Source organism: Canis lupus, chromosome 13 (assembly GCF_048164855.1).
Source record: "Canis lupus baileyi chromosome 13, mCanLup2.hap1, whole genome shotgun sequence".
Lineage (NCBI taxonomy): Eukaryota > Metazoa > Chordata > Mammalia > Carnivora > Canidae > Canis > Canis lupus.
In genome coordinates, this window is record NC_132850.1 from 54,239,508 (window position 1) to 54,252,269 (window position 12,762).

The following is a 12,762-nucleotide window of genomic DNA, read 5'->3' on the forward strand; positions in this document are numbered from 1 at the left end:
CAATAAAATATTCTACTATAATCTCCTTCCTTCTCTCTCTCTCTCTCTCTCTCTCACACACACACACACACACAAAGGAAAAGTGGGAGCTGAGGATGGTGAGAAAGCAAATGTCACCCTTTCAAGATGTAGCTGTGACATCTGCAGGAAGGTTAAGGCAGTAGGAGAGGCGTGGTATCAAGTGAGAGTGTACACAAAGTTAAAGAGGCTTGAGCATAGCTGAATCTGCATGGAAACAGACCCTGACAGTCTTTGACTTTTCTAGTGAAGAGCCAAAGGTAATAGATATAGGAGAGAGAAGAGTTGAACCAAAAAAATAGATGGGAAATTCCTGTGAAGGTGGGCTTAAAAAAGATTCAGAGCACAGTCAGGAAGATTTTTATAATGAGAAATATGGAACACTTATTAGATTATTAAAAATAAAAGTATCCAAGTTTTATATTATGGGCTATGTTTATAATCAGTAAGGGGAATGTACTCTCAAGATCACCCAGCTATATGGAAAAACTTCATGACCTAAAGCTAAGAGATGAGGAAAAAGCACGATACAAACATTATGTTAAGATGACAACTATAAAATCAGGTATAGAAAGACAGCCTAAAAGGGAAAAAGAATGATAAACATAGTTATTACTAGATGGTAGGATTATGGGTTGATACCATATTTGATTAAATTTTGTCATAATATGATGTTACTTTAAAAACTTTAGGAATACTTTTATTCCCCCTTAAATCAAAGGATACAGAAATGCTAGCAAAGAGCATTTAAAGTTCGTATCAGCACTGTATTCAATAGTGTTCCCTCAAAATTCATGTCTATCCGGAACCTCAGAATGTGATCTTATTTGAAAATAAAGTATTTGCAAATGGCATTAGTTAAGATGAGAACATACTGGAATAGGTAGGCCCTAAATCCAATGACTGGTGTCTTTTTTATAGAAAAGAGAGGGACACATTGAGATGCAGGGAAGAAGAAAATGCCACATGATGAGGCAAAGGAAGGTAGTGACACAGCTAAAGCCAAGGACCGCCAAGAATTTCGGCAACAGCCAGCAGCTGGAAGAAGCAAGGAATGATTCTTCCCTAGAGCCTTTGGCGGGAACATGGTGCTGCCCATAACTTGATTTTGGACTTCTGGCCTCCAGAACTCAGAGAATAAATTTCTGTTTTAAGTCATCCAGTTTGTGGCAGTTTGTTATAGCAGCTACAGCAAAACTAACACAAAATCCATCTGACCAGATAATTTTACTAAATAAAAAATAACCAGGTTTGATGAGACCCCCGTCTCTTGATTTCCAGAACAAATTAGAAAATGGCACATTGTGGTCAGATAGACTTGTATAAAATTTTCAGCTTTACTGGCAAAGATAACTACAAAACCAGATCTGAATCTGTAGCCTACTGCGCTATTTCCCGTTGGAAGTGGAAGCGTTTATTCATTTACTCATAATAGGAAGAAGCTGCCCCCAGTTCCCTTTCATGCCACCTCCCAGGGACCAGATCCTGGGAAGAGTGGGGGGGAGGAAGGAAGCTTAACTAGGTACACATTCAGTTCCTTTTCCCCCCATATGCTCAAGCAGATTATGGACAGGGAATGTTCTTTCCATACTGACTCCTGAAAGGTGAGTGGAAGTTCACTAACCACACTTACTCCCATCCTGGCAGATGTCCCCAAAACACAGGACAGTGCCGTGATCATTCAATATACGTGTGTTGAGTGAATAAAACCAAATGAACAAAATGACACTGGCTGAACTGTCCTTGGCCATAAATTATAGAATTCAAAGTGAATAAAACTATAAATTCTTAGAATTAAAGACAGATAGCATTGCATAGATTCAGAAGGGCAACATTTTTTTTTTTCACATTTTACTTTCTCTGAAATCGGATGGTCCATTTTATAATTACTGGCATATTGTGGATTAAGTGGCAGAGTTTTCTTCTTTCTCAGCAGTATATAAAAATAACACTACATTTTTGCTGTATCCCACAGTAGGTGAAGTTTTAGACTCAATGGAATACTGTACATTAAAAAAATATGTCTTTAAGTTATTTCCTATCAATTGCTGTAGAAAACATGTAAAAACGCACAGACCTACAAAGACACACACGCGTGTGCACACAATCTCTTTCTCATAATCAGATGCAAAGACCTCAGGTCGAGAACACAGTTCAGCAGTAGTGCTAACCTTAGGATCTAGGTTTTCGGAGGCCAATTTTTTCTCAGCTTCCAGTTGTCCGTCGTTTAGCTTTGGAAGGGGAGAAGGAGCGGAACGTGCTTCCAATTCCTCACGGAGGGCAGGGGTTTTACCTTCTCCTGGCCCATCTTTCTCTTCCCCGTGGCTGTGTTTTTTCAACATGCTCCGTGGACGAGGTGAAGGCTTAAAGTGGTTGTTGGCTTCAGGGCTGCTGTTGTTTTCTGTTGAAAAATACCATGTTTCAAGGGTGAGCATACCAAAGAACGCCCACATCTTCAACGACTACCAGGATGCCCTGATACTTCCCTCTTGGGCCTGTGTACCTTGGCCCCCTGTCTCGCAGAGTCCAGAAGCAGCCCACAGCCCTTCTCTACACCAGTACACAGGCCTGTGTACCAGTAGGCCCAGATAAGCAATAGTTGATCATCAGTTTTTTGTTTTTTGTTTTTTTTAAGTAGCTGCCATCCTGGAAGCACCTAGTATATTTGAATTTGTGAGAAATTAACTCTTCAGCATTCAAAAAGATAATAAAAAACAAAACACCAGCTGTGGCCTGGTTTCTGCCTCAATGACCCGAAGGGGCTCATCTGTGGGCCTTTGGTGAGCGTCTGCCACCAGGCCCTCCACACATTACTCACATCGCTGGACCTCCTAATCGAGACGGCGACAATGGCCCCGTCTGAGGATTTTACAGGTTGGAAGGGGAGGGGATTCTAAACAAAAGAAATTACTAGAGAAAGGTAAGTTCTGCTACAAGTACGAAGATGATGTGGGTACAGGGGGCACAAGTGCTCACTGACGGGGCGGAGGCATGAAGAACCACAGTCATGAGCTGCTGTTCTTTTGAGTCCATGAAACTTCTCTGGAGTTATTAAAATTTCCCAGCTACTACCTCCATTATTTCCAAGTTTAAAACAACAATCAACCGCTGGTATACTCCAGCCCTCAAAACAGAAGACAGTTCTTACATACACTTTTTGCCCAAGTTGTACCTGCTACACACATTCATTTCTCCGTTGTTCTACCAGTGTTTGCTTCCAACCCAAACTTCAAAGCTGAAATAATCAACGCTTTCCTCTTTATCTATAAATGGGTTTATGAATGCTGCTAGAAGGTTCCACCACCATACCAAGCTGGCGCCGCTATAGAGGTGTCCCTGCCAGCTTCAGCTGTGTTCTAAGCTCTGGCCAAATGCCCAAGCCACCCCGATTCCCCCCTCTGTTCCCTCCAAATGCAAAGTGTCAGGACACCCTAAGAATCCTTCTAGCTGAATCTCTCCTGCAGCCCACATTCCACGGCCCCACCGTGGGCTCCACCCCTGCGAGCCACAAGAGGTCTCCTGGTCCCCCCTCCTGGCGCGACCCTGTCCCCGACACACGCCCTCGGTCATCCGCGTGCCGACGGGCCGGGCTCACTGCTGTCGACGGGGCCACCGTCTCCTCCTGCCGTACCTTTGCCCACGCTGGGCCCTCTGCCTAGAACGTCCGCTCCCTGCTCCTTCTCCTGACAAACACGTGCCATTCGAGCCTCAGTAGAAGCAGAATATTGTACGACGCCTGAAAGGTGTTGAGTCACTTGGTGCGTGTGGTTTTGTTGTTGTTTAATCGCGGTGAGGACACTTACCCACACACGTACCCTCTTAACCAACTTCAAGCACACCGTTGGGCACGGACAAGCTGCAGGACCAGGGCTGTAGGGCGGATCTAGAACTGCATTCGCCTCGCGGAAGGGAGACCACAGCGACCCCCTCCTCTCCGCACACCCCTAGCCAACACCACTCGGCCCTCTCTCTTAGGGGGTCTGTGGCGGAGAGTTCCCATCTGGATCGGGGCTCTGACACTTAGCAGCATCGTAACCGCCGCATGCCTCAGTTTACCCATGGGTACAATGAGTTAGGAATTCCTAAGGGAATCTCACTAGGGGCCTAGTGAGAGAGAGTAAAGTACACAGTACGGTACTGGACTCATGGCAAGTGCTCACTGAGCATTAGTAACTGTGATGGACTTTTCCTTTCTCCTCTTTTTGTTTTTTGGGTTTCTCACTCCTGTTTTCTTCAGGGTCGTCTCTCCTCTTCTTCCTTGTGAATTCTAGTGGGTTAACAAATATCTCCTCCATAGCTCAGTGAGAAGAGTGGGAACACAATGCACACCACCCTCCTGGCTCATCACAGAAACTTCACTGGCCCACTGCAGGTGGTCGGTCAGTATTTTTTTTTTTAATTAGAGTTGGAGGACATGCCTTTAAAGTCATGAAGCTGGAAGGATAAGATTTGGGGACAACTTGTGGCATTCCTTCCCGCCAAGGGAAGGGATGTCGGAGACAAAGAGACCAAATGACAAAAATAGAGGACCAAAGGATGGAGAAACTGGGCTAGTGACAGGGGTGGGAGGAGACAGCGAGAAGTTCTAGGAGTCGGGGAGGGAAGACAGAAGTTGAGAATCCAGAAGACATAAATACTGTTTCCAAACTTAATCACACCTACCGAGAGGTCTTCTGACATCTATGCTCAGTAAGGTGATAAATTCCTCCTTCCACAGAAGTCTGAGTCATTTGCAGCCAACACTCTTGACTACTGGTACTATTATTTGTCAGTTACAACTATTATTGCCATTTCCTCTGGGAAGCCTTCCCTGATGTCCTGAGGTAAACTTAGGTGCTCACTTCCCTGTGTTCTTACTCTACCTTTTATTTACCTTTCCATTAAATTGTACAATCTTTGCTATGGTCTGTTTGTGTACGTCCACATTCTTAGGCTGAAATCCTAACCACAAAGGTGATGGTATTAGGAGGTAGGAGGGTGATCAGGTCAGGAGGGTGGAACCTTCATGAAGGGGATTAGTGCCCTTATAGAAGAGCCTCCAGAGAGCTTCTTGCCCCTTCCATAATGTAGAAACACAATGAGCAGTCTGAGACCAGGAAGAGGGCTCTCACCTGACCATGCTGGCACTGTGATCTCAGACTTCTAGCTTCTAGAACTGTGAGAAATAGGTTTCTGTGGTTTAAAACACATCCAGTCTATGGTACTTTGATACAGTAGCCCAAATGGGCTAAGACAGTCTTAGAATATTGGTACTATGCCTTTTTTTTTTTTGGTATTATGTCTTTTTAATTTGTCTTCTTAGTTATCATCACAATGAACATAACATAGTGAAATAGACTGTATTCATAATAAATACGTGTGGAAAAATAAAATGATCTGCTTGTGAGTAAATGCTAAATAATAAAAGAAATAATAAAAGCAATTAGAAAAGTGCTTGATTTACACCAGATTGTTCTAAAATCTTCAAATGTATAAACTCATTTAATTGCCTCAAACCTCAAATCCAAGTTCAACTATTATGCCCACTTTACAAACAAACAAAATGAGGAACAAAGAAGTTCTGGGCCCATGTTAATAAACTTTAGTTTGTGGGATTAAAGCAAGAGCACCCAAAGTTTATGACTTTAGTCATTTAAATGTTAAAAGCAACATACCCTGTAAAAATTACTTTCTGCAATCACTACCCATGTGACAAGTTGCTTAAAAAAGTGAAAGAGTCTAGTTATTGCACTTTTAACAAAAGACAGCCAAGAACAAAGGAAACTTCCAGGTTCCAGTATTTTCATAAAGGATTCATTGCTATTCAGCAATGTCTCACCACATTAAAAACATTAAGTTCCAAACTTTGTAGGAAAAAGAAAATGTCTAAAATTTAGGGAAGGATAAAGCTTAGCTTGTGAATCACACTCTTTCATGAATGAATCATTCATTTATTCATTTATACATTAAAATATCTGTCAAATTGTATATGCCAGGCACTAATCACCAGCCTCAATTTTTTTCTTCAATCTGAAGAGCCTAGGAATAATGCCTTTAACATATTTTATGTGAAAATTCCACTTCCAGAAGTATTGTCAAGTTTTCAAAAAGAAAAAAAATCTATACATTTTCAAAATGCTTTCTTTTATAACTAAATGTAAATGATTACCTGTGTTTAGTAATTATTTTTATTTAACATATAGTGAATGGTAAATGGCTTATGACTTTAGAAATATAGTATTGCACATTTGGGTATAGTATTTAGAATCCTGGTGCCATCTTGTGGTTTAAGGACAGTATTTCTCTGTTCATTTTAATTTGTCACAGCTTTTTATTTTTATTTATTTATTTTTAAAGATTTTATTCATTCATGAGAGAGAGAGGCAGAGACACAGGTAGAGGGAGAAGTAGGCTCCAATCAGGGAGCTGACGTGGGACTCAACCCTGGGACCCCAGGATCAGGCCCTGGGCTGAAGGCGGCGCTAAACTGCTAAGCCACCCGGGCTGCCCTATCACAGCTTTTTAAAAAAAGGTATTAAATAGGTGGATTATTGATGATTATCTACCATAAAGCTCTAATTCTAATTATATACTTCTACCCATATCAGACCAAATTTTAGCTTCTGTATGCTTACATTTTCTTAATGTAAGATTTTCTTACAAAAAGCTTTTCAGAATTGAGACAAACAGGATAGATATAATACACAAAAATAGATTTCTGAATTCATGGGGATGAGGAAACACTGTCTGCTCTATCCTTCTTGAAGATTCCTCATTCATATTTCCTTTTTTTTTTTTTTTTAAGATCTTATATATTTATTCATGAGAGACACAAAGAGAGAGGCAGAGACATAAGCAGAGGGAGAAGCAGGCTCCATGCAGGGAGCCTGATGTGGGACTCGATCCCGGGATCACCACCTGAGCCAAAGGCAAAGAGTCAACCACTGAGCCATCCAGGTGCCCCTCTTCATTCATTTTTCTTTAATAATGGCTCCAAGAAGTTTTCTCATAAGGAAATTACTTTAAAATTTCTATGATTCTGTATTTTTCCAATATACCAATGAACCAACTGCTGAACCCTGAACTCTGTACTTAGGGAAATGGTGAACTACTGGATTATTCACCAAGTTCCACTATGTTCCCGTTCTCTCCATCTCAGATCCTATTCAGTACGCTGGGAAGGTTCACTTTAGCAACTTAATTCTGTTTCATTATGTCTCATGCTTATATTTTTGGTAGAACTGTATAGTTTCTGAGATACACTTCAACAGATTCTGAAAACAATTCTGTAGAATAAGAAGAGCAGGTTTTATCCTCCTCCTCCTAACAATAAAGCTTACCCTGTTTGCCAAGGTCACATATAATTAACATACAGCGGCTTTTTTCCTAGTGGTCCCTGCTCTGTTCATGTTTGAAAGTTAATGAGATTATTGGGGAAAGACTGGTTCCCTAATATACATGTGAAATAATGTTCTATCTGACGTTACCAGTGATATCTAGTATGTGGAGTATGTAATATTTACCAGTAGAGTATTTAATGATGACATAAAGGAAAGAGATTTTTATGATTTTATTTTTATAATATATTTTCTATAATACAGGAATAATGACTAGAAGACACCAAACCCTTAAACCTCTATGCCTGTGTTTCTGTGTGGTGGCCCATGGGACCTCAGAGAGGCTGGTTCCTGCTTCACTCCATCTTTGCACCATTGTGCCTAGAGCTCAGAATTGTGGAGAAACCACTGTACTCCCAATCACACCAGGAGCTTCCATGAGAAAACGGTTTCAGTAGATTTTCCCAGGGAACAGAGAAACTAAATGGAGATTCTCTTTTCTTAAGAAAAGTTGGAGGCTTAAATAACAACACCAACAATGAAACTCTCTCCCTTCACATACTCAAATATAAAAAAAAAAAAAAATTCTGGCAAATGATGACATGGAAATGATTGTTTGAAGGACACGTTCCAATGCTGCTGTTACTCTAATTACTGGAGTGTAAGATGGATTAGAAAGGACTGCATTGCAGCCCCATCCTTAAAAACAAAACTGAAGCCCAAAGGCCTTGCAAGACTGGACCCAGAAGTTTCAGGAGACACAGCCGTGGAGGACAAGGCACTCTGGCCTTCTATCAGGAACCAGTATAGATGCAAGACTGACATGCAACTGGACATCAGAACTATGAGTTTTCTCTATGGTTCCATTATTTTGACTTATAACTCTAAAATTAAAACGTTAAGTCTATTTTAAAAATTTTACTAGCTACCATATAAAGATATTTTATGATTATCTTAAAATTAGTTCTCAATAGGCATCTGGGTGCCTCAGTTGAGTAGGTGTCTGCCTTTGGCTCAGATAATGATCTCAGGGTGCTGGGATCCAGCCCTGTATCAGGCTCCCTGTTCAGCGGGGAGCCTGCTTCGCCCTCTGCTTCTGCCCCTGCCCCCACTCGTATGCTTGCACTCTCTCAAATAAATTAACTAAAATCTTAAAATAGATAAATAAGTTTCCAAGAACTGCAATTATAGTAACGTAAATTACCTGAAGACATGCTTTTGACTGGAAGAATTCTGGGCTTAGGTTTCATCTTAATTTTGTCTTTTTCAATTTCTTGGTCATTATTTTGAGATTCAGATAAGGGAGTTCCAACCATGTTTCCACAACCATCAGGTGCCATTTCCTCATCGTTTTTGGTGGAGAATACTGGCTCATCTTTCATTATGTCACTGTTTGATTTCTTGGTTTTCAAAAAAGACAGTTTTGGAGAATTCTTTTCTTCATCATCTGATATATGGAAATCATTCATTTTTTTCTTATTTGAATTTTCATCTACTGAGGTGTCCGAAAAATCACCTAAGGAAACTGAAAAATGGAAGAGAAAAAATGTTTTCAATAGCCTCTTTTAAAGTTGTGAAAGTTATATGAATCAAAAAGATTACCTTAAGAGACTAGAAATGAATTTACAACCATGAATGGATGCAAGTCTGTTTTACAAATAGATCTGCAGCTCTAAAACACAGCTAACTTAGGCAGTTTTCATTGGTATTTATGAAATAAAAATTTCAATTTCATAAATTTTTTCAAAACATATTTATTGAGTGTGAAAAGTGTGCCAAACCCTCTGCTTTCTCTGAGAAGTCATCCAAAGGTTCCTCAAAATAACAATGACATAGGATATTTAAATTAGGTTTTGGACTATAGAGCTTTTATTTTCAAATGACTTCATCATATAAAATAAAAAGAAACACTGGTAAGTGGAGAAATTTTACTAGTTATTTGCTAATTATGTTTTTTCCATAAAAATTTCACAACTACAATTTCATCCATACCAGAGTATTCGATTTTACTGTGAGAAGAATAAAGAATGCTAACTTAACAATACAGCAATGTTTTAGCTATTGTTCTGATTATTTTTACAGAGAACATTAAAAGTTACTCACTGAATATTAAAGAATAAAACACAGAATTTCAAGTTTAGAATTCTGTGTACTTAATACTCTTACATAATCAAAAGAGACCAGATTAAGTCATACCAGCACTGATATACCAGGTTTTTAAAACTGAGCCCGTATTACAACAGCCAAAAAAACCTGATTTACAAAAAGGACTACAAAAGTGATTCTGACATGCACCAAAGTTTAGTTCTATGGGCCCTAGTTTCTAATTCACTATAGGGTCTCACTGACATTGTGTCCAACATGGTTTACAACTGACAGGCATCCTTTTACTGCAAACCTGATATCAATTAATTTATATTTTCTGTATACACGTTCAGAAATAAACAAAGACAATTATACAACTTCTTGAAGATTACGACTTTTTACTCATTAAAAAATTGGAAATTTAAAACCAGTTTATTTATAGGTATTATTTTAACATAAGTGATTGTTTTTGAAGGGATGGGCTAAATGCAACTAAGGAAGCAAAAAGAGAAAATGTTTTTACTTTTCCATATTCACACATACCAATTTCATCACTGTCAAAGTCATCTGAGTATTCAGAACTCCTTTGCCTGGCTGAGCGAGCTGTAATTGCTTTTATTAGCTCATCCTGAAAGGAGATAATGAAGATCAATTTCCACCCAAACACTGAAGACTCCTATCTAGAATTAATTCTTTAAACAAACAACGCTGGATTAATAATTGCTTTCAAACTCAGGTTTCATTCATATAACAAATATTCAATGAAAGCCTACCTTATGCCATGCACCCAAGCCCTCAGATTCAATGTGTAACATCACAGACAAGATCCTTCTCCTTATGGAGCTTACAGTTAAATTGAAGGAGACAGGCAATAGCAAAGAAATTAATTACAGCGTGTATTTAGGGCAGGAGAATAATAAACAGGACTCCATTTAGACAGATTTATTACGAGCTACACTTTGGAAGAAACTGGCACTTTTAAGATCTTTTGTTTTAGCACATTGCAGTAATAAAGGTAATTAATACTGCAAACTTAGAGGCTGAGTTTAAAATTGTAGTGACCTGTACTGAGAAAACTGAAATGTTATTATGTTACAACAGGAAAAAAAAAAAAAAAAAAAACCTTAAAAAATATGTAAATTTAAAGTTGCTAGGTGATTTAAACTTTTAACTTAGTAAAAACCTAGTACTGAAGCTAGGTTAGTGGTCTGAAAGCCACAGAGAAGAGCTGGTAATACTTGAGCCCAAATGTGATCATCTGCAAAACTTCCAAAATAATGTAAGATTTATTATTCCTGTATTATACACAGCCGTTCCTAGAATCATTTCAAGCCCAACATCCCTAATACAGTGCTTATCTTGTAGAATCACTCAAAATAAAAATGTCTTGAAATACTTTACCTGGAAAGTAGTCCTTTTGGTGACTTTCGGACTCTTTGTATAAGCTAAAATTGTGCTAAAAACTTCATCAGACATAGTGTCTTTTTGGTTTTTGTTTTGCTTTTTACTTTTTACCTTTATAAAACAGCTAAGAGATTCAAACTCTGACCGGGTCTGAAATATATAAAAAACAAATGAGAGGTTTTTTTGCATATTGGAGAATTTCTATTACTACCCTTTAGCGCAAAAAAAAAAAAAAAAAAAAAAAGAGAGCAAACAAACAAAAAAAAAACAATTAAGAAAAACATCTATGAACACGGCACTACATATTCACCTCAATATGCAGAGTTCCCCTAAAGACACATAAGATTCTCACGAGTTTGTTATCAAAACAAGAGAAGTCAGATTTAAGTCATCCTCAGAGTTTTGCGATTGTTTTAAAGATGAGCCAATAAATGCCCGCAACAGCTTAATAAAATGTTGCAAATTAAAATGCAACACCTTTATTCTTCACCTCTCCTCCGTTCAAAATCTAAACCCTGGCCCAGGGAACGGTGCCACCGTGAGAGGCCTGCCACGGGGACCGGCCCCCACCGGCCGAGCCGGAGGCCGACGCCCGCACAAGCTGCGGTGCCCCAGCAGGACCGAGCTGCGGTGCCCACCTGCAGGGGCCCGGGCGGGCGGCCGCGGCAGCCGTCAGGTCACCGCACCGGGCGGCCCGCACAGTGCTCCTGCCCGAGCCGAGGCCTGGGCCCCCCGCCGCCCCGCTCCCCGCGCCCGGGACCCTCCAGCCCGGGGACCCTCCCGCCGCCCCCGCCCGGCTCCCCGCGCCCCGGGAACCCTCCCATCCGCCCTCCCCGGCCCCCCGCGCCCCGGGGACCCTCCCCCCGCCCGGCTCCCCGCCCTGCAGGCCCCCGCCGCCCGCCAGGCCCGAGCGCCGTCCACGCCGCGTCTCCCCGGCCCCCGCCCCGCGCTGCCCGTACGCACCGCAGCCGCAGCCGCAGCCGCAGTCGCAGCCGGCCCTGGGGCGGACGCCCCGCGCCCCCGAGGACCGAGCGCCGGCCTGGGCGGGAGCCTCTCGCCGCGGCCCGGGGCTGCCCGAGGACGGAGACGGACCGGGACTGAGCGCAGGGGAGGGACGGAGAGCGGACTCGGGAGGCGGTTGCCGGGCAACAGCGTCTGCGGGAGGAAGTGACTCCCGCCCGCCGCGTCTCTCGCGGACCCACCGCGCTCTCCCGCAGGACGCGTCGCTGGGGCAACGGCGCAGACGGAGGAAGTGACGTCACCCCCGGGCTTCGGGGTCTGAGCCGCGTTCCTGTTGCCCGGGAGACGCGACCCGCGGCCCCGCGCTGCGAGGGGGCCCTACCTGCACCTGCTGCTTGAGCCCGGAGCACGGCCCCCGTCTTGCCGCCGCTACGGTGGGAGATCCTGCGGCTCGGAACCGCGTACGCAGCGGCGGGCGAAGTGACCGAGGCGCCCGCAGAGCCGGGGGTGAATCTGCAGGCTGAGGACCTGCCCGCGTGGATCCTGGCGCTCCTTCCCCCTTGCCCGTGTGACGTCATGCATGCAGATTATGCTGCAGTTTGCTCTTCTGGGGGGGAAACAAAGTCACCTTACGGGGTTGCTGTAACTGAACGAAATGACGCAGGCCGGATACCTGCAAGACTGCCCGGGATTGCATCCGGTCAACTTTACAGAGTCTTTATGCAGCTCCGTCACAAAGACCTGGGCAGAGGTCGTCCCCTGTTGACACGGCTGGAAACCTATTCCAAGTGTTCCTTTAATGCACAGTTTCCTCCTTTGCATCCGAAGAGGATACTACGGTTGGAGTCAAACTAGTCAATAAACAACGTGGTCTCAGACTGGAGGGCCAAGTGCTGCCCAAGTAATCAAATCAACCTCGTTTAATTAGCGAAGGGAATCCTGAAATAAGCAGAAGACAAGAACACTTCTCTAAAGACTT

General features: G+C 42.4%; 1 protein-coding gene across 5 annotated transcripts in view; it reads right to left on the reverse strand.

Moving 5' to 3' along the window:
• MAP9 (microtubule associated protein 9) overlaps positions 1-12,322 on the reverse strand; it is a 57,266-nt gene extending 44,944 nt beyond the window's left edge. For 2 of the 5 annotated variants that reach the window (XM_072773742.1, XM_072773740.1), the window contains exons 1-5: positions 11,787-11,980; positions 10,821-10,973; positions 9,963-10,047; positions 8,539-8,859; positions 2,190-2,419 (exon numbers count right to left, since the gene is read on the reverse strand). In XM_072773742.1, the coding sequence (XP_072629843.1) occupies positions 2,190-2,419; positions 8,539-8,859; positions 9,963-10,047; positions 10,821-10,895 (711 nt within the window). In that variant the 5' untranslated portion in view covers positions 10,896-10,973; positions 11,787-11,980. Of the gene's footprint in view, positions 1-2,189; positions 2,420-8,538; positions 8,860-9,962; positions 10,048-10,820; positions 10,974-11,133; positions 11,489-11,786; positions 11,981-12,165 lie in introns of those variants that run through there. The other 3 variants (XM_072773743.1, XM_072773741.1, XM_072773744.1) reach the window with 3 other exon arrangements.
• Between the last annotated feature and the right edge of the window lie 440 nt (positions 12,323-12,762).